The sequence below is a fragment of the Oryctolagus cuniculus genome, chromosome 9, assembly GCF_964237555.1.
Source record: "Oryctolagus cuniculus chromosome 9, mOryCun1.1, whole genome shotgun sequence".
In the NCBI taxonomy this organism is placed as follows: Eukaryota; Metazoa; Chordata; class Mammalia; order Lagomorpha; family Leporidae; genus Oryctolagus; species Oryctolagus cuniculus.
In genome coordinates, this window is record NC_091440.1 from 95,261,899 (window position 1) to 95,281,267 (window position 19,369).

General features: G+C 39.2%; 1 protein-coding gene across 2 annotated transcripts in view; it reads right to left on the reverse strand.

Moving 5' to 3' along the window:
* Positions 1-19,369, reverse strand: part of MTMR6 (myotubularin related protein 6) — a 50,279-nt gene that overhangs the window by 2,906 nt on the left and 28,004 nt on the right. Inside the window, exons 6-14 of one of the 2 annotated variants that reach the window (XM_008259899.4) lie at positions 14,772-14,906; positions 13,116-13,229; positions 11,607-11,739; positions 10,301-10,410; positions 9,048-9,173; positions 6,755-6,804; positions 6,144-6,344; positions 2,824-2,955; positions 2,616-2,742 (exon numbers count right to left, since the gene is read on the reverse strand). In XM_008259899.4, the coding sequence (XP_008258121.1) occupies positions 2,616-2,742; positions 2,824-2,955; positions 6,144-6,344; positions 6,755-6,804; positions 9,048-9,173; positions 10,301-10,410; positions 11,607-11,739; positions 13,116-13,229; positions 14,772-14,906 (1,128 nt within the window). The remainder of the gene's footprint in view (positions 1-2,615; positions 2,743-2,823; positions 2,956-6,143; positions 6,345-6,754; positions 6,805-9,047; positions 9,174-10,300; positions 10,411-11,606; positions 11,740-13,115; positions 13,230-14,771; positions 14,907-19,369) is intronic. The other variant, XM_008259900.4, reaches the window with a different exon arrangement.

Genomic DNA, 19,369 nt, shown 5'->3' on the forward strand with positions numbered 1-19,369 from the left:
GGTCTCCCATGTGGGTGCAGGGGCCCAAGCACTTGGGCCATCTTCCACTGCTTTCCCAGGCCATAAGCAGAGAAATGGTTCAGAAGAGAAGCAGCTGGGGCACAAACCAGTGCCCATATGGGATGCTGGTGCCACAGGCAGAGTCTACTACACTACGGCACTGGCCCCAGAACAGAAAATTTAAAAAGTGTTTTTTCCAGATCACCAGATAGTCTTCTACTACCAATATCTTGGATTTAACTCTCTTTAACATATCTTCCTTACAGTTCACTTAAGCAGTCATTACCCCTTTATCTAAGCATGACTAAGGGGCACTCCAGCCTGAGACAGACAAGACAGTCTTCCTGAGTGAGAGCAACTGTCTAGGATTCTTAAAAACATACATGTACTCCTGATACTTTTGGTTATGCAGGATGGCAAAGAAAAGATTAAACAAAGACTTAGGGGAGGAGAGGAATTTCTTAGTACACAAAGAAAAAACAAAATATTAATACTGATTATTTGACTATACAAAAATTCAGAACATCTATATAAAAAACATTCCATAAAGAATAAAAGATAAAAACAGGCTCAAAAGAGCCATTTGCAAAATATATAACTAACAAAGCGTTAGTGTCTCGTATATAAAGAACTCTCACAAATTATTTTTTTAAAAAAAGCAAATCTATCATAGATAAATGAACAAAAATCAAAACAGTCAATTAACAGAAAGGGAAAATTAAATGGTCAACAAATATATGAAAAGTCACTGAACTTCACTTGTAATCAGGGAAATCGCAACTGAAAATCATTTAAATATTCACCAGCAGCTGTCTAGATAGATATATTCATACAACAGAAAGTTATACAATAGTCATTAATAAAACCAATGAATTAAAGTTACATGTATCAACATAAATAGATTACAAAACAATGTCACACAAAATGACAACCTTTATATAATTTTTAAAAATGCAGTTTTTTAGGGACCAGTGCTGTGGTGTAGTGGGTTAAAGCCCAGGTATAAGGCCGGCGCCGTGGCTCACTAGGCTAATCCTCCGCCTAGCGGCGCCGGCACACCGGGTTCTAGTCCCGGTCGGGGCGCCGGATTCTGTCCCGGTTGCCCCTCTTCCAGGCCAGCCCTCTGCTGTGGCCAGGGAGTGCAGTGGAGGATGGCCCAGGTGCTTGGGTCCTGCACCCCATGGGGAGACCAGGAAAAACACCTGGCTCCTGGCTCCTGCCATCGGATCAGCGCGGTGCGCCGGCCGCAGCGCGCCGGCCGCGGCGGCCATTGGAGGGTGAACCAACGGCAAAAGGAAGACCTTTCTCTCTGTCTCTCTCTCTCACTATCCACTCTGCCTGTCAAAAAAAAAAAAAAAAAAAAAAAAAAAGCCCAGGTATACAATATGGGCATCAGTTCAAGTCCTGGCTGTTCCACTTCCGATCCAACTCCCTGCTAATGCACGTAGGAAGGCAGCAGAGGATGGCCCAAGTCCTTGGGCCCCTGTACCTGTATATGTGGGAGACCTGGAAGAAGCTCCTGGCTCTTGGCTTCAGAATGGCTTAGCTCCAGCCGTAGTAGCTATTTGGTGAGTGAACCAGCTGATGGAAGACCTTTCTCTCTCCCTCTGTCTCTACCTCTCTCTGTAACTCTGTCTTTCAGATAAATAAAATAAATTTAAATAAAATGCAGTTTAAGCAGAATGAAGGGTATATGTGCATATATGTTGCTTGATACTCTTTTATTTTGGTAGTTTTTCAATATAAACAAAAGTAATATTTTAAATCATGGGAAAAAAACTGCTTGTGGAAATAAACATATAGTAAAAGTATTAACAATAGCTACAAGGATGATTAACACAAAATTTAGCACAGTGAATCTGTCCACCTCAAAACTGATGGGAAAAGGCCAACCAAGAGTACAAAGAGTCTTCAAATACGCTTATGTTTTATTTTTAAAACAAGCACAAGAGGGGCCGGCGTTGTGGCGCAGCGGGTTAACACCCTGGCCTGAAGCGCTGGCATCCCATATGGGCGCCAATTCTAGTCCTGGCTGCTCCATTTCCAATTCAGCTCTCTGCTATGGCCTGGGAAAGTAGTAGAAGATGGCCCAAGTCCTTGGGCCCCTGCACCCGTGTGGGAGACCTGGAAGAAGCTCCTGGCTCCAGGCTTTGCATCGGCACAGCTCCAGCCGTTGCAGCTAATTGGGGAGTGAACCAGAGGATGGAAGATCCACCACCCCCCCCCCCCCGCCGCCTCTCCTCTCTCTGTATAACTCTGATTGTCAAATAAATAAATAAATCTTAAAAAAAAAAAAAGCACAAAAAAGATCTAAAGCACATATGGTAAATGTAAAAAATCTACAAACCTAAGTGTTGGGTACCCAGATATTTACTATGCTTATCTCTTCACTTTGCAATATACTTCAGATACTTTGATATTTAAAACATATTAAAATTCAAACTAATCTGTTCAATCAAAGTAGAAGAGATCCAATTTTGAAGCAACCATGTGTACTTAATAAGTTTTTATTATGTACTAATTTACAATGACCACACACATATTATTGGTTTAATAGTAAATCAAACTAATTTAATATTCCAAATATATTACATTAGATACTTCATAATACTTACAGATTCTAGCTCTTTAATATCTTTCTCCAATTGTTTATTTTGTTCATTCATATTCATAATTATATTAAATACAGACTGCCTAGGATGCAATGTTCGATCAAACTGGTGGTACATGTTTCTCCAAAACCTTTATGACAAAAAGAAAAAAGTTTCAATAAATTGTGTTGGAGACAAAGCACAAAAAAATAATTCAATGATGCCAACTTACTTAAAATTGAATGATACTGTACTTGGCTCCAAAACTGTGAATCTCTGAGATTGGGAATTGTAGATAGGATTTAAGTACTTCTTTAGGTCATCCAAAAGAAATGGCCACAGGGAGTAAGTCTTCTCCTTCAGCCTTAATGCAATGAGAAAAACATAAAGATGTTTCTTAGAGATACAAAGTATTACTGCTAACACTCTTTTTTACAAATTAGGCAATCGCTTCCAAAGCAGCTTTAAGCATTTTTGTCTATTCAGTCTAACCTCTTGTCTCTGAATTCCGTATTCTCTTTCCTTTTTCATTCATGATCATGTCCTAAAGGCATGTCACTTGAAGACAATACAATACAAGTATGCCACTTTCGCTCACAACCATACACTTTTTAAAAAATATATTTTTTATTTGAAAGGCAGAGTTACAGAGAGAGAGGGAGAAACAGAGAGAAATAACTTCCATCTCAGCCGGTGCCGCAGCTCACTAGGCTAATCCTCCGCCTGCAGCGCCAGCACTCCAGATGCTAGTCCGAGTTGGGGCGTCGGTTCTGTCCCGGTTGCTCCTCTTCCAGTCCGCTGTCTGCTGTGGCCCAGGAAGGCAGTGGAAGATGGCCCAAGTACTTGGGCCCTGCAACCCGCATGAGACCAGGAGGAAGAGCCTGGCTCCTGGCTTCGAATTGGCACAGCGCCAACGTAGCGGCCATTTAGGGGGTGAACCAACGGAAGGAAGACCTTTCTCTCTGTCTCTCTCTCTCTCTCTCACTGTCTAACTCTGCCTGTCCCCCCACCCCCCCCAAAAAAAAAACAAAAAAAAAAACTTCCATCTCGATTCACTTCCCAAATGGCTGCAAAAACCAAAGCTGGGCCAGACCAAATCCAAGAGCCAGGAGCTTCTTCCACGACTTCTACATGGGGACAGAGGCCCAAGCACTTCAGCCATTCCTGGCTGCTATCCCAGGTGCATTAGCAGGGAGGTGGATCAGAAGTGGAGCAGCAGGGAATCGAACCAGTGCCCATATGAGATGCCAGCACTGCAGGCAAGAGGCTTAACCTGCTGTGTCACAGTGCTGGCCCAACAGTCACACACTTTTAAGGGATTCCTCTCATTCAATTCACACAATTTAAAAACTCTGATTTTAAGGCCAACATTGTGGTGTAGTGGGCTAAATCCACCACTTGGGACACCAGTATCCCATATCAGTGACAATTTGAGTACTGGTTGCTCAGCTTCAATCCAGCTCCTGGATGATGCATGTGGGAAAACAGAAGATGACTCAAATACTTGGGCCCCTGCCACTCAGGTTGGGGAACCAGTTGGGGTTCCAGGCTCCTGGCTTTGGCCTGGCTCAGCCCTGGCTGTGGCAGCCATTTGAGAATGAACCTGTGAGTACACAATCTCTCTTTTCCTTCCTTTCTTTCTCTCTCTCTCTCTCTCTCTCTCTCTCTCAGTGAATGGACAATCTCTCATTCTGCCTTTGCCTTTCAAATAGATCAATCAATCTTAAAAGCAAAACCTGACCTCGGGGGCCAGTGCTGTGGCGTGGCAGGTAAAGCTGCCACCTGCAGTGCCGGCATCCCATGTGGGCACCAGTTCCAGCCCCAGCTGCTCCACTTATGATCCAGCTCTGCCATGGCCTGGCAAAGCAGTGGAGGATGGCCCAAGTCCTTGGACCCCTGCACCTGCATGGGAAACCCGGAAAAAGCTCCTGGCTCCTGATGGGTGCAGCTCCAGCCATCGCACCCATTTGGGGAGTGAACCAGAGAATGGAAGACCTCTCTCTCTGCCTCCCCTTCTGTCTCTGTGTAATTCTGACTTTCAAATAAATAAATAAATCTTAAAAAACAAAACAAATAAACAAAAATAAACCTGACCTCTGTTCCATCTATTTCAAATCACCACATACATATATACACAGAACAAGATACCTAATGTATCTGGTTATGCTATCTTAACCCCTTATCTGGACTATGGTAGCAAGTATTACAGGGAAGGACCACATCTAAGGGTGCATGGGAACAAAAGTGGAAAGGTACAAAACCAAGACAATTATATAAGGGTTTTAAATGCCAGTTACATTGCAAATCTACAAGTAGATGGGTAAAGGATAGAAATGGTTTTGGATAATATTTACCAAGTGGACATAACGATAGGGATCCATGGGAAAAGTGGAGATGCCACTCATTTTCCTTGATGCCCAAAGATGACCCACTCCTAGGAAATATCTATTTTTATTTCCATCTTGCCATTTTTGAGGACGTGTGGCACTAATTGAGAATAATGTTTCCTATTCGTCCTATAGTTCCGTCCTCTAAGAAAGAAAATCACCTGCTACAAATTATGATAAACTACTGTGAATTCTGTAGCACAAAGCTAAAGTCTTTTTTATTTTTTAATTGTCCATCTCTGCAGTACTGTTTACTTGTTACTCCCTTTATATACCTTTAGGAGTTCCCACGTGCTCTTAGTTCTGTGTCATCTCTGTTGGGAGGGTGAGCATGTGGCTGTCTTCCAAGTACTACTAGATCTAGCTTCTCTAGAATGGCACGTGGGTGATTAAGAATCTGTAACAGTTCTTTATTGCCTACTGTAAGAAATCTAAACTCAGAAGCCCAACCTAAACATTTTTATAGGCCCTCTCAGCCTCACTTCAGATCTCCCTTACATCAGAATTCAGGCAAAATTCTTCCCCTGAAGTCTGGCTAGGAAAGAATCAGTGAATTAAGATCACACATAGTATCTCTGCTTATCTGAGATTCTGCTTTAGGAACGCAGGACAGACACATTGTAGCCAACATATTTTCCCCACAGAGATGTCTGTTTAGAAATGTGAGGAAAGCTGAAAGGCTCTCTCTTACGTTAAAACAAATGAGCAGTTTTGAATCTTTCACCACATTTTAAAACTACTGATCAGTATTTTCTGGGAAACAAAATAATGTGAAAACTTCGCTGTTCCACAACATGTATTCAGACTGAGAAGAAGCATGAAGTGTGGTTCTAGGATGCTGGCAATGTTTCCTGTCCTGGGTGCTGCTTACATGACGTGCAAGGCAGGTAAGATTTACCTAACTTCACACTTGTTCTATATACACTTTTCTGTATCTATACTACACTTCAAAGCACATTTAAAATGCATTTCTACTATTACCTTGAATGGCTGGGGGATGTCACAAGGCTACTTATTTTGAGAAATACAGAAAATAAAATATTTATAATAAAATTCAATTATATTTCATATTGTTAAGACATTTTATTAGTAAGTTCAACCATAATTTATGTTAGACCTCAGCTAAACAGAAAAATAAGAGCCCATTTTAATAAGATCATCTTACTTGAGTTCTTCTCTTTCCTTCTGACAATTTCCAAGGAAGTTTCCAAATTGGCATGAATGAATATGTTCATGGATCTGAAGAAGAAATGCTTCATTGAATTCAAAGGCTTGTGGGAACTGTTCAGTCAAATGCCATACACATTCCAAGAACTGAGTAAACACTGGTGAGACTTCCTTTGGATCACCATCCAAATGGCCACACCTAACCCCCCAGAAAGCAGAGCTATTAAAAATGCCGCTGAAAGAAATCTATTGTTCAGGTATCCTGAAACTTGAACACAATGACAAAAAAATCATCCTAAAACACTGTTAAACTAACACAAAAAAAGATATTTTATTAAAGCCATTTACACCTGTGAGTTTTTAAACTACATTTTAAAGGATTTGTTATGCTCTAAATACTATAGTCCAGCTCAAATGAAAGATAATAAGCAGCCATCAAAATTAACTAAGGTATTAACATTGAAAGAAATGACAAAAAATAAATGAATTTTCATACAAAAAACAGGACTCTCACCTTCCATCAGACATTTGAAATCAGGAGAAAAGAAACATTTTGGTACCCTCATTTATTAATTTTACTTAATATATAATTGAATAAGTGTGACTCACCTCTCTGAAAATTTATGTCCAAAAGCGATCCAATCTTTTTCTATTAAAACCTTAATAAGAAAAAGTAAAATCCACTTTATATCTACTTTTCAACGTTTTTATTTAAAATGGACTAAACCCTATTAGCCTTAATTTATACTTTTAATACAAACAAAATAAAAACAAAACCCAAAGAGCTAAAGGCAAAAAGTCAGCCAGAACCTTGACTAGAGGTGGCTTAAGGAAGAGTGAAAGTACATAAAAAGGAAGAGTAGTTTTGCAACTTAATTGATTTTGGTTGTAATTATTACATTTTGGATTGAAAAGTTCATGTTATTAAAGCAGTATTACATTAAAATTTTTGTATGTATAAAGATGATATATCAGAGAAAAAACACAAGGAAAATACACATCAAAGGCTAGAGATGGTTAACTCTGGGAGACTGGGTGGATGTTTTAATCTTCCAGTTTACTTGTTTATTACTTGTTTACTTGTTTATTACTTATATAATACTTTTTTCAAGAAAAAAATTAATGATGAGAACAATGGAATTCTATTCAGACTCACATGTTGCTATCTATCCTCTTGAATGGACTGTCTGTCTGTATCTATCCTCTTTGTCATGGCTTCTCTATTTACCAACTCCACTAAAATAACAGCTTTCTAATTTTTTCATTCTAATCTTCTAGTACTTAGTATATTTTATATCTTCTAGTAGAATAGAATATCTTCTAGTACTTAGTATATTTTTATAATTTCATCTATAATCTTAAGAACATTCTTTTCACAGTGTCAAAATTGCCACTTTTAGTATCTTTGATTTTGTCTTAAATCTCTGATTTGGGCAGAAGGTCATATATCCTAATAGTTAAGGAAGCAGTTTCTGGACTGCATGCAAGGGCTCAAATCCTGGCCTTAGGCAACCTTGAGCAAGTGATCTTAAGGCCAGAGCCACGGATTTTAATCAGGACTCTTTATCCTTCTTTTATACACCGTATCTAAAGCTTAACATCTTTCTCACCAAATGTGTTCCTTGGTTAGCTCAGTGAGGAACGAGAGAGAGAGTACCATCCGCTCTGGGAACCAGTTTGGGAACGTGGAAATTCTCTTAAAGAAGGACCCCTCATTCTGATGAACCCTACTTTCTCTATACCCACTAGAAAGAACCCCTTATCCACTCCCTGCCCCCATCTACTTGTGTGTTGCTGCCTTAGTTCTGGACCTCTTTGCTCTCTTTGTTTATCCTGTTTCTACACTGGCCTCCTGACCCCCATTCCCACTCCCCTGCTACCTGCAAGATGGCATGGTATTTAATAATTCTCAACTAATGAAAACTTTCTAACAACTTTTACTTGTCATGGGTTAAGATGTAAATTTCAAAAACCCAAGTTAATCTGATCTTATATTAACAAGCAAACAAAACAAAAACCAGGAATCAGGGCTTATCCTCACAAAGCAAAAACATTGGTCAATTAGAAATTTGTCATATATAAAACATGCCTAACACATTATCATCAAACTTAAATGAAAGTATTTTAAATAGAAAGTTCCTCAAGAATATAGTTTTACGTACTCTTATTTGTGTCTTGTTTTACCATATTACAGCTGTTAGCTAAAAATCAGAGAAAATACTGAATATTCCAATTGTAACATTTTAGAAAAAAACAATCACTTTCAATTCAAAGCCTTCTGTCCAAGAGGAAACACAAAAGAAATCAGTCTAACTCGAGGTCTCTCAACCTCAGTATGACATTTTGAGCCAGACAATTCCTTGTGGCTGCTGCCCTTTGTACTGCGGGCTGTTCAGCAATATCCCTGGCCTCTACCAGCTAGAAGGCAGTCACACCATTTGCTTTAGTGCTGAACTGTCTCCTAACATTGCCAAATGTCCCCTGGGGAGACAAATTATTTATACTTAAGAACCACTGGTTGTGGCCGGCAGTGTGGCATAGCGGGTAAAGCAGCCAACTACAGTGCCAGCATCCCATATGGGCAACAGTTCGAGTCCCAGCTGCTCCACTTCCAATCCAGCTTTCTGCTATGGCCTGGGAAGGCAATAGGATATGGCCCAAGTCCTTGGACCCCTGCACCCATGTGGAAGACCCAGAGGAAGCTTCTGGCTCCTGGCTTCAGATCAGCACACCTCCAGCCATCATGGCCAATTGAGTAGTGAATCAGCGGATAGAAGACCTCTCTTTCTCTCTCTCTCTCTGCCTCTCCTTCTCTCTGTGTAACTTTGACTTTCAAATAAATAAATAAATCCTTAAAAAAAAAAAAAAAAAGAACCACTGGTCCAACTGAGTAAGTTCTTACCATGAATCCTTTGACTGTGCGGTAGTAGGAATCCAACAGAAGAGAGCCAAGGGAACACACCTGGGAAGTCCTATCCCAACCATCAGAACAGTGTACCAACACACTTGCATTTTCAACCATTATTGCCTGAAGAGAAGATTACATACTTAGATCCCAGCAGGATACATTTCAGGTTAATCAGTAAGTTCTAGTTACTGGAAAACCATACCAGCAGACAGTACACACTGTAAAGAAGAGCTATGCCTACAAAGGTAACATTATCACAGCACAATTTAAAAGGAAACCCAGAAAAACACAAAGCAAACAAACAATTTAAAATGTTTCAATGAATTTAAGAACTTTCTTTTAAAGTCTTTAAATCAAGCACTACAAGATAGTTTTGTTTTTTGTTTAGTTTTTTTTTTTTTGACAGGCAGAGTGGACAGAGAGAGAGACAGAGAGAAAGGTCTTCCTTTGCCGTTGGTTCACCCTCCAATGGCCACCGCCGCCGGCGCACCACGCTGATCCAAAGGCAGGAGCCAGGTGCTTCTCCTGGTCTCCCATGGGGTGCAGGGCCCAAGCACTCAGGCCATCCTCCACTGCACTCCCGGGCCACAGCAGAGAGCTGGCCTGGAAGAGGGGCAACCGGGACAGAATCCGGCGCCCCGACCGGGACTAGAACCCGGTGTGCTGGCACTGCTAGGCGGAGGATTAGCCTATTGAGCCGCGGCGCCGGCCTACAAGATAGTTTTAAACCTCAAGTTAAAACGAACTGTATTAAAAAAGTAAAACATTAAGGAGCCAGCACTGTGGCACAGCAGGTTAAGCCGCTGTCTGCAGCTCTGGGATCCCATATGGGTGCCAGTTCAAGTCCCAGCTGCTCCACCTCTCTGCTAATGTGCCTGGGAAAGCAGTGGAGGATGGCCCAGATGTTTGAGCCCCTGCACTCATGTGAGAAATCTGGAAGAAGCTCTTGGCTCCTAGCTTTGGCCTGGCCCAGCCCCAGCCATTGCAACCATCTGGGGAGTAAATCAGCAGATGGAAGATCTCGACCTTTCTCTCTCTCTCTCTCTCTCTCTCTCTCTCTGTAATTCTGACTTACAAATAAATAAATACATCTTTAAACAAAATATTTCCTGGAAGTCCAGGGACAAACTTTTAATTTGTTAATAAAAGTTATGTGATTGGAATAGATAACCAGCACCCAATGGAGTAAGTCCACTCCTCCCCAACCATTATGATCCCCAAGCCAAATATAAGAGAGAAAGAGTTACCTTGGCTAAGAAGATTGCAGCATCCATAACAGCTTTGATATGGCGAAGCCAGCCTGAGCTCTCCAAACCAGAGTAGAAATCATTGACAGAAAGTCCTTTGGTACCATTGACTGAAACAGAAGAAAAGACATTCCAGTTAGAATGGGGCTACTGTCTCCATGCTTTGTTTTCAAGATTTCTGTATGTGAGTGAATTCTGAGAAACAAGAGGACAAAATAAGTGGGCAAGACTCTATAAATGAAAAAGATGCTCAATAAAGGATTTGGGGGTACATTTTTCTATTAATTCCTTGTGCTTAAAAAAATACTCCAATCTCCTTTAAAATACTGTAGCAGAGTATTAAACTAAAAACTGTATTATATTTAAATTTTTAAAATTCTTCATACCATGACTGAAAAAATACTTCAAGATTTAAATGAAACATTAGCATACTTAATTTTCACTAGACTAACAACTTAAAAATATCTAACAATGGCAAAAACTGTTAGAATTAACAAAAACAGAATTGTACCATCCAGTAGAGTAGCTACTACCCAAATGTGGCTACCGAATAGCTAAAATGTGGCCAGTCCAAATTGAGATGTATTTTAAGTATAAAATATACACCAGATTTCTAAACTTGATGAAAAGTAAAATATTATTACCAGTTTTTTAGATTGATTACATGTTAAAGAGTACTTTTAATATATTAGGTAAGTAGGAGAAACTTCAACAAGTTCATGAAAAAATGGAATTAAAATACAAGTTTATTTTGGTGCCAAAAAATTTTTGAAATCCATGCACAGTTTTTTATAACAGATTTTCCATGAACTTATTGAAGACCCTTCATAATATTAAAATTAGTTTCACCTGTTTCTTCTTATTTTTTAAAATGTGACTACTGGGGCTGGCGCTGTGGTGTAGCAGAAAAAGCTGCTGCCTGCATCGCCGGCATCCCATACAGGCGCCAGCTCGAGTCCCAGCTGCTCCACTTTCGATCCAGCTCTCTGCTATGGCGTGGGAAAGCATTAGCAGATGGCCCAAGTCCTTGGCCCCTGCACCTATGTGGGAGACCCAGAAAAAGCTCCTGGCTCCTGGTTTCGGACTGGAACAGCTCAAGCCGTTGCAGTCAATTTGGTAGTGAACCAGCAGATGGAAGACTCTCTCTCTCTGTCTCTCCTTCTCTCTCTGTGTAACTCTGACTTCCAAACAAATAATCTTTAAAAAAAAAAAAAAAAGTGTGACTACTAGAAAATTCTAAATTACATGTGATTAGCATTTTATTTCTATTGGACAAAACTGCTGACAAGGTAATCAATAATCATACCTTCCAATAATTTCTGAAGACTGGACCTCATGACATGAATATTTTCAATTCCAACAAACTGAAATCTAATGTTAGAATAGTTGTCTTCATTTTCATAACCTTTTCCAGCTGCTCTGTTGGCCATGGCATTCAGCTAAAATTAGAAATTTTAGAAACTTAGAGACAAACTATATTTATCTCTTACATTAATATAGCGAAATGTCAAGAACACACTAACTAAGCCATCTTTTAGCTAGGAGAGAGCTTAAATGAACTCATCAAAATCTAATTAGCTACAATCCTTTAACAATTCTTTAACGCCACCCATGTTATTAACACTAAAGAAGGGTACTACAAAGCAACACTACTATTGCTGTATAATGGCAAGGTCCACATAGACTGTCCCCATAAGTACTTCATGAAGGTACTTCATTTATGTTTTTAGGCGGTTTTCCATATGTTTGTAATATTTCAAAATTAAAAAGAAATATTTCCTATCTAAATCCCAAATTCAGAGAGGAGCAAAGCTGGTGGCTTTTCTTTTACAGAATCAAACTACTAGAGATTCACTTCAGAACAAACCTAGAGAACCTGCTCACTCAGAAAGCCACACTGACCCTGAAAATCAGACATGAAGTATCCTCAGGTTACTTGAGGTCCTCCATATCAGAGATTACTGGAGATCCATAACTGCACAATATGGCATATAGTCCACTATCCTGCTACACCTCTAAGAATCAGTCCCAAAATCAACTAGGGGAAAATAAAAGACTGTCCACAGGCCCATAGTCTTTGGTTATTGATCAAATTTTAACACAGCTTCACTTAGATTTTCGCATGCTTAACTCTTCAGACCAGGATTTCATACAGTATATTACTATACTAAGTATTCTTACGAATTTGGATAAAACAGAATCTAAATGGGAAGAAAAAGTGGCTTTTCATTCAATGGACTGGGACCCCAAAGTAGCAGCAAACACACTTTAAGTCCACTGGTGTTTAGGACCCATGAAGACTACAGTAAAATTAAAATTCCGATATTAAAAACGCTTCCACATTATTACTACCTGATTTTAAGTTTAACTAGTATAGCAATCAAAGAAAACAAACATTTCCTGTGTAGAGGACAACTATACCAATAAGAGATGTTAGGCCCTGAGAAATAAATCACTAGCACAGCTCATTTTCAGAACGTCTCATTATTAAAATTATCTTTCATGTCTAATATTACTTAAAAAGAATTCTATCCAATTAATTAACCCAGATTATACAGCAAAGTAGAACAAAATTTTTCTTATAGGAGACAACACCAGCACTCTTGACTCCTAATGGAAAGTCTGTTATTTTTAACAAAATATTATGAAATTTTCAATTTTTAGTTTTTAAATGTTTCTCCATTTACTCAAATTAACATCTTTTGGTTTTCTCCATTATCTTTTATGAGACTGCACAATGATGAGAATTACTTCGGAAAGAGCTACCATTTCTTTCACAAAGCTGCCTGAATTGCTTGTGTTCTATAGTGCTCACTCGCTTTTTCTCATCGCTTTCTGTTATTCTCTCATCACTCCAGATTTTTGAAGAAATCCTCACTATAATTCTGCCAATGTCCTTTTGTGTATCCCACCAGCTCTGCATGCGATGCTATAATAAAAATTAAAAGTAATGTTAGCTATTACCATTGAGGATTTTAATTATTTTAGCTTTAGGATCCTACATGAACTGGTTAACTGCTTATTAAAAAAAAGGATTCTAGCATTTGGATGATAAAAATTTAGCTTTGTACTACAGATGCATGAAAGAACAGTTTTTTGTTTATGATTTATACATGTTGCTTGGGACCAGAGTGTTTCAGATTTTTATGATATTTGGAATGTTTGCATATATACCTTGGCAGAAGGACTCAAGTCTAAGCATGAAATTAGTTTATGTTTCATCTATACCTTACACATATGACCAAAGGTTAATTTTATACAAGATTTTAATAATTTTGTACAAGAAATAAAGTTTTATGGTATGGAATTTTCCACTTGTGGTGGTGTCGTATCAATACCCAAAAGGTTTTGGATTTCAAATTTTCAGAATAGAGATGCTGAAAGTGTAACTCCTTAGTGAATGTTTCCTAAATTAACTTAGTTTTCCTTATTTTCTTGAATATTTGAAATTAAGATCCATTATTTTAACACAAAATGTTTTGCCAGTTTAAACTTCTAAAAAGAGTAATAACAATTTCTAATTTTTCACAACACACAATTTAGTATTTCTTCATAACAGACTTGCACACCATCAAGATTTTTCAATATAAAATTCAGCTTTCCTGGGGCAGGCATTTGGCATAACAGTTAAGAAGCAGGCTAAGAGACCTGTGTCCCATATCAGAGTGCCTAGTTTAGATTCCCAGCTACAGTTCCTGTTCCCAGCTCCTAGCTCTAGGCCAGCCCCAGCTCCAGCCCCGGCCATTGTGGGCATTTGGGGAGTGAACCAGGGTACCGGAGTACTCTCTCATTCCCTCTCTTTTGTTCTCAGCCTCTCAAATAAACAAATTTAAGAAAAAGCAACAAAAAAATTCAATTTTCTTAAATTTTCTTACATATCAGAAGACAAAAGAAATCACCAACTGTGGCCAGCATTGTGGCATAAAGGGTTAAGCTGCCTCATGCAATGCTGGCATCCCATATGGATACTAGTTCCTATCCTCACTGCTCCACTTCTGATCAAGCTCTCTGATGATGCACCTGGAAAAGCAGTGGAAAATGGCCCAAGTACTTGGGTCCCTGAACCCACATGGTAGACCTGGTAGAAGTTCCTGGCTCCTGGCTTTGGCCTGGTTCAGTCCCAGTCATTGTGGCCATTTGGGGAGTGAAGCAGCAGATGAAAAGTCTCTCAGTCTCTCTCTCTCTCTTTCTCTCTCTCTCTCTGTCTCTTCTTCTTCTCTCTCTCTCTCTGTAACTCTGCTTTTCAAATAAATAAAATAAATTTCTCAAAAGAAAAATGAAATGAAATCACCATCTGTGTTACTGGACAAATGGTCTTCTAAGTTGATACACTTTAAAGAATGATTTCCTTAGTATCATGAGCCTTGGCTACTTTAAAATTAGGATTCCTATATCTTAAACATGGGCAAATTTAGTAACTCCCATTAATTAAAGCAATAAAAATGTACTACATTGTTTTTAAGATACATACTTTGGGCCTGGTGTCCATGACATACATATAGCGATTGACTGGGTTGGCTTTACTAATGGCTTGAAGCAAATGTTCATCCTCCAAACACCTGGCACTGAATCCGGACAGTGGCTGGCTACATCGACAAATGGCAGCCTAAATTTAAAAAGACAGAAAACAGATGATGCAAAGATCTTTGTAACTGTCTCAAAAATCTGTTTAAAAGAAAGAAAACCAAAAACATTAAAATCAAATATTCAATCTTTAAAAGTTGGCAAGACCATTAGAAGGCATTAACTTTGAAATCCTACTTGAATTAAATACTATTTCAATATCTTGCTCTACAAATTTTCTCAATATTTACTTCTTCGAAGAAAACTAAAAGAATCCTTACCTAATTAATGAAAAAAACTTGGGTCCTAAGAAGCAATATTCAGTCAACTCTCTATCAAGTAATCTACTATTAAATACTTACATTCTGCGCTCTAGATTTTAGGGTACTTTCAATTCAAGTTCAAGTAAAGAGTTAGTCAAAACATGAAGAATAGGATTTTTAAAATAGTGACATTTGAACTTTTACTTTCCAAAGGCTTTCAGATCTCTAAATGGAAATCAGCCAGATTTATAGAAAATGAGACAAACTAAAAAAAAATGAACTTCAATTGAAGTATAGATTAAAATATAGTGAATCTTGGTGCTGGCACTGTGGCACAGCAGGTTAATATCCTGGCCTGAAGCGCCGGCATCCCATATGGGTGCCAGTTTAAGTCCTGGCTGTTCCACTTCTCATCCAGCTCTCTGCTATGGCCTGAGAAAGCAGTACAAGATGGCCCAAGTCCTTGAGCCCCTGCACCTGTGTAGGAGACCCAGAGGAAGCTCCTGGCTCCAGATTGTCACAGCTCCAGTTGTTGCAGCCCATTGGGGAGTGAACCATCAGATGGAAAACCTCTCTCTCTCTGCCTCTCTTCTCTCTGTGTAACTCTGACTTTCAAATAAATAAATAAATAAATCTTAAAAATAAATATAGTGAATCTAATAAGGCAAGAATATCTCTAAGAAGTAGTGAAGGATGAGGCCGGCGCCGTGGTTCAATAGGCTAATCCTCCACCTGCGGCACCGGCACACCAGGTTCTAGTCCTTGTTGGGGCGCCAGATTCTGTCCCGGTTGCTCCTCTTCCAGTCCAGCTCTCTGCTGTGGCCTGGGAGGGCAGTGGAGGATGGCCTAAGTCCTTGGGCCCTGCACCCGCATGGGAGACCAGGAGAAACACCTGGCTCCTGGCTTCAGATCAGCGTGGTGCACCGGCCACAGCACACCAGATGCAGCGGCCATTGGGAGGTGAATCAATGGAAAAAAGGAAGATCTTTCTCTCTGTCTCTCTCTCACTGTCCACCCTGCCTGTCAAAAAAAGAAAAAAAAAAGAAAAAAAAAAAAGAAGTAGTAAAGGATGGCTAAATATTTCCTGTTAAGTTGTAAAAAAGATAAAAAGACTTAGACCAGTATACTTTTTCTCCAACCTCATCCATGCCAACTCCAGTTTAACTCTATTCAAACACCCCAACTACAATATCATTAAGGGTAAAAAGGCATATATAAATTCAGTTATACATTTTAAATTCACACATATAATAAACCATGAAAACTTACCAAAATAGAATAGTAAAAGGAGTACTGACTTATTAAAATCTTGTTAGAACTATTTTGTGATTTCTTTAAGCTGGGCACTGAATGTCTATTTTCAGCCCTGCTTTCCAATAAACAATGTCCACAAACATGGGTGTGTCAGAACCCATAATCAGGTAACCTTCCTATGACTTAGTATATGAAACTTCTGTTTAACTTCTACTTCTGCTCCATTCCAAAACTCAACTAGAGTTCTAATAAATAAATTTAAAATATATAAGACCACAGGGATAAGAAAATGGGAAAGGAAACAACAATGGAGATGTCAATAAAATTTGGGGTGGTGACAGCAGATTGGCAAATGATAGTAAATTTAACAGAGTAAAGCAAACTGACAACTCCCTAAGTCAACAAGAAGCAAGGAATTTTGAGCAGAAAAATTCCAGGAAGGTTCAGGAATTAGTACCTCTGAAGACCTGAGTGAGGATTTTCACTAAAAGAAGAACTCACTCGAATGCCAATTTAAAGAGTAGTTAAGACCCTTCATATCCTCCCTCACTCTAAAGACACCCTTTGAAGAGGATTAACCTGAACACTCCAGGCAACAGGCACCACTGTGGGCAGGATGAAGCCCTACATCCACAAAAACAGAAGGATTAAAAGTAAAGTCTATCTAACAAAATATGAGACCCTCTCCTCCCACAGCCAGAGTTACACATTATCATGAAAATCAGAGCATTCCTCTTCAATGAAACCAACCTACACAACAGAAAGAATCCAAAGATAGAGACTACTCATGCACATAAACCTCTAAACAGCTTCAATGTGAGAGGCCAGCCAAGGATCAGATATTTAAAAGACATGAAAAACAAAACAGACAAAAAAGAATTCTGAGCAAAAAAGAAGGCTAAGTATTCTTTACCAAAAACAAAACAAGCAAACAAAAAAACTTAACATAAAGAACTAAGACATTAATTCTGAGAAAACTGTGTAAAATATTTTTGGAAAATAGGAAAGAGCTCTTGAACACAAGAAAAATTATCACAAAAATAGATTATTCCTGAGATAGACTAGAGATAAGGTTGAGGAAATTGTCCAGAAAACAGAGAGATGGGAAATAGAGAAAGCTAAGGCAAATGGAGGTTCATGCTAGGAAGCCCAACTATCAATCCACACAAGTTACCATACAAAGAAAAGTAATAAAAAGAAAGGAGATTACCACAAAAATAGAGAAGACATTTCCAAAGCTGAGATCTAGTTTCTAGATAAAATTTAAAGATATGCCAATGCACATCATTGTGAAACTTCAGAAAACTGGGGAGAAAGAAGATTCTAAAGCTTTCCAGAGGGAAAATAAAAACCAAGCCACAAAGGATGAGGAGTCAGAAATGGCATTAAACTGCTCAATCTGCTTGCTATAAGATACAGGGAAAGTGATCTGCTCCTCTGAACTTGTTTCCCATAAAACAAGTACATGGTGGGGCAGGCATTTGGCCCAGAGATTAAAGATGCCAGTGTCCCACATTAGAGTACCTGAGTTCAATATCAGGCTCTGGTTCCTGATTCCCACTTCCTGCTAATGCAGACTTTGGCAGGCAGCAGTGGAGACTCAAGTAACTGGGCTCCTGCCACCCATAAGGGAGACCAGGATTGAATTTCCAGCTTTCGACTCTGGCATGCACTCTCTCTCTCTCACATACCATATCCTTCTGTCTCTCAAAAAAAAAACAAGACCACACACAAAAACAAAAATTGTAAACAAGAAAGGCCTAGGTAATTAGCAGAGCCAATCTTTTTTTTTTTTTTTTTTTTAATAAATTTCCAAAGTAAAGCTTTTGGATTACAGTCGCTTTCTCCCCCTATAACCTCCTTCTCACCTGCAACCATCCCATCTCCCGCTCCCTCTCCCATCCCATTCACATCAAGATTCATTTTCAATAATTTTTATATACAGAAGATCAACTTAGTATATACTAAGAAAAGATTTCAACAGTTGCACCCACACAGAAACACAAGGTGTAAAGTACTGTTTGAGTACTAGTTATACCATTAATTCACATAGTACAACACATTAAGGACAGAGATCCTACATGGGGAGTAAGTGCACAGTGACTCCTATTGTTGATTTAACAAATGACACTCTTGTTTATGGCATCAGTAATCACCTGAAGCTCTTCTCATGAGTTGCCAAGGCTATGGAAGCCTTTTGAGTTTGCCAACTCCGATCTTATTTATACAAGGCATAGTCAAAGTGGAAGTTCTCTCCTCCCTTCAGAGAAAGGTACTGCCTTCTTTGATGGCCCATTCTTTCTGCTGGGATCTCACTCACAGAGATCTTTCATTTAGGTGGTGTTTGTTTGTTTGTTTGTTTGTTTGTTTTTTGCCACAGTGTCTTGGCTTTCCATGCCTAAAATACTCTCATGGGCTTTTTAGCCAGATATGAATGCCTTACGGGTTGATTCTGAGGCCAGAGTGCTGTTTAGGACATCTGCCATTCTATGAGTCTGCTGTGTATCCCGCTTCTCATGTTGGATCGTTCTGTCCTTTTTAATTCTATCAGTTAGTATTAGCAGACACTAGTCTTGTTTATGTGATCCCTTTGACTTTTAATCCTATCATTATGATCAATTATGAACTGAAACTGATCACTATGACTAGTGAGATGGCATTGGTACATGCCACCTTGATGAGACTGAATTGGAATCCCTTGGTACGTTTCTAACTCTACCGTTTGGGGCAAGTCCGATTGAGCATGTGCCGAACTGTACATCTCCTCCCTCTCTTATTCCCACAGAGCCAATCTTAAATATGAAGATATGCATGTAAAGCACTATACGTGGGCCAGTGTTGTGTTGTATCAGGTTAAGCCTCACATGCAATGCTGGTACTCCATATGATGCTGGATCAAGACCCAGCTGCTCCACTTCCAATACCAGCTCCCTGCTAATGTGCCTGGGAAAGCAGCAGAAGATGACCCAAGTGCTTAGGTTCCTGCATC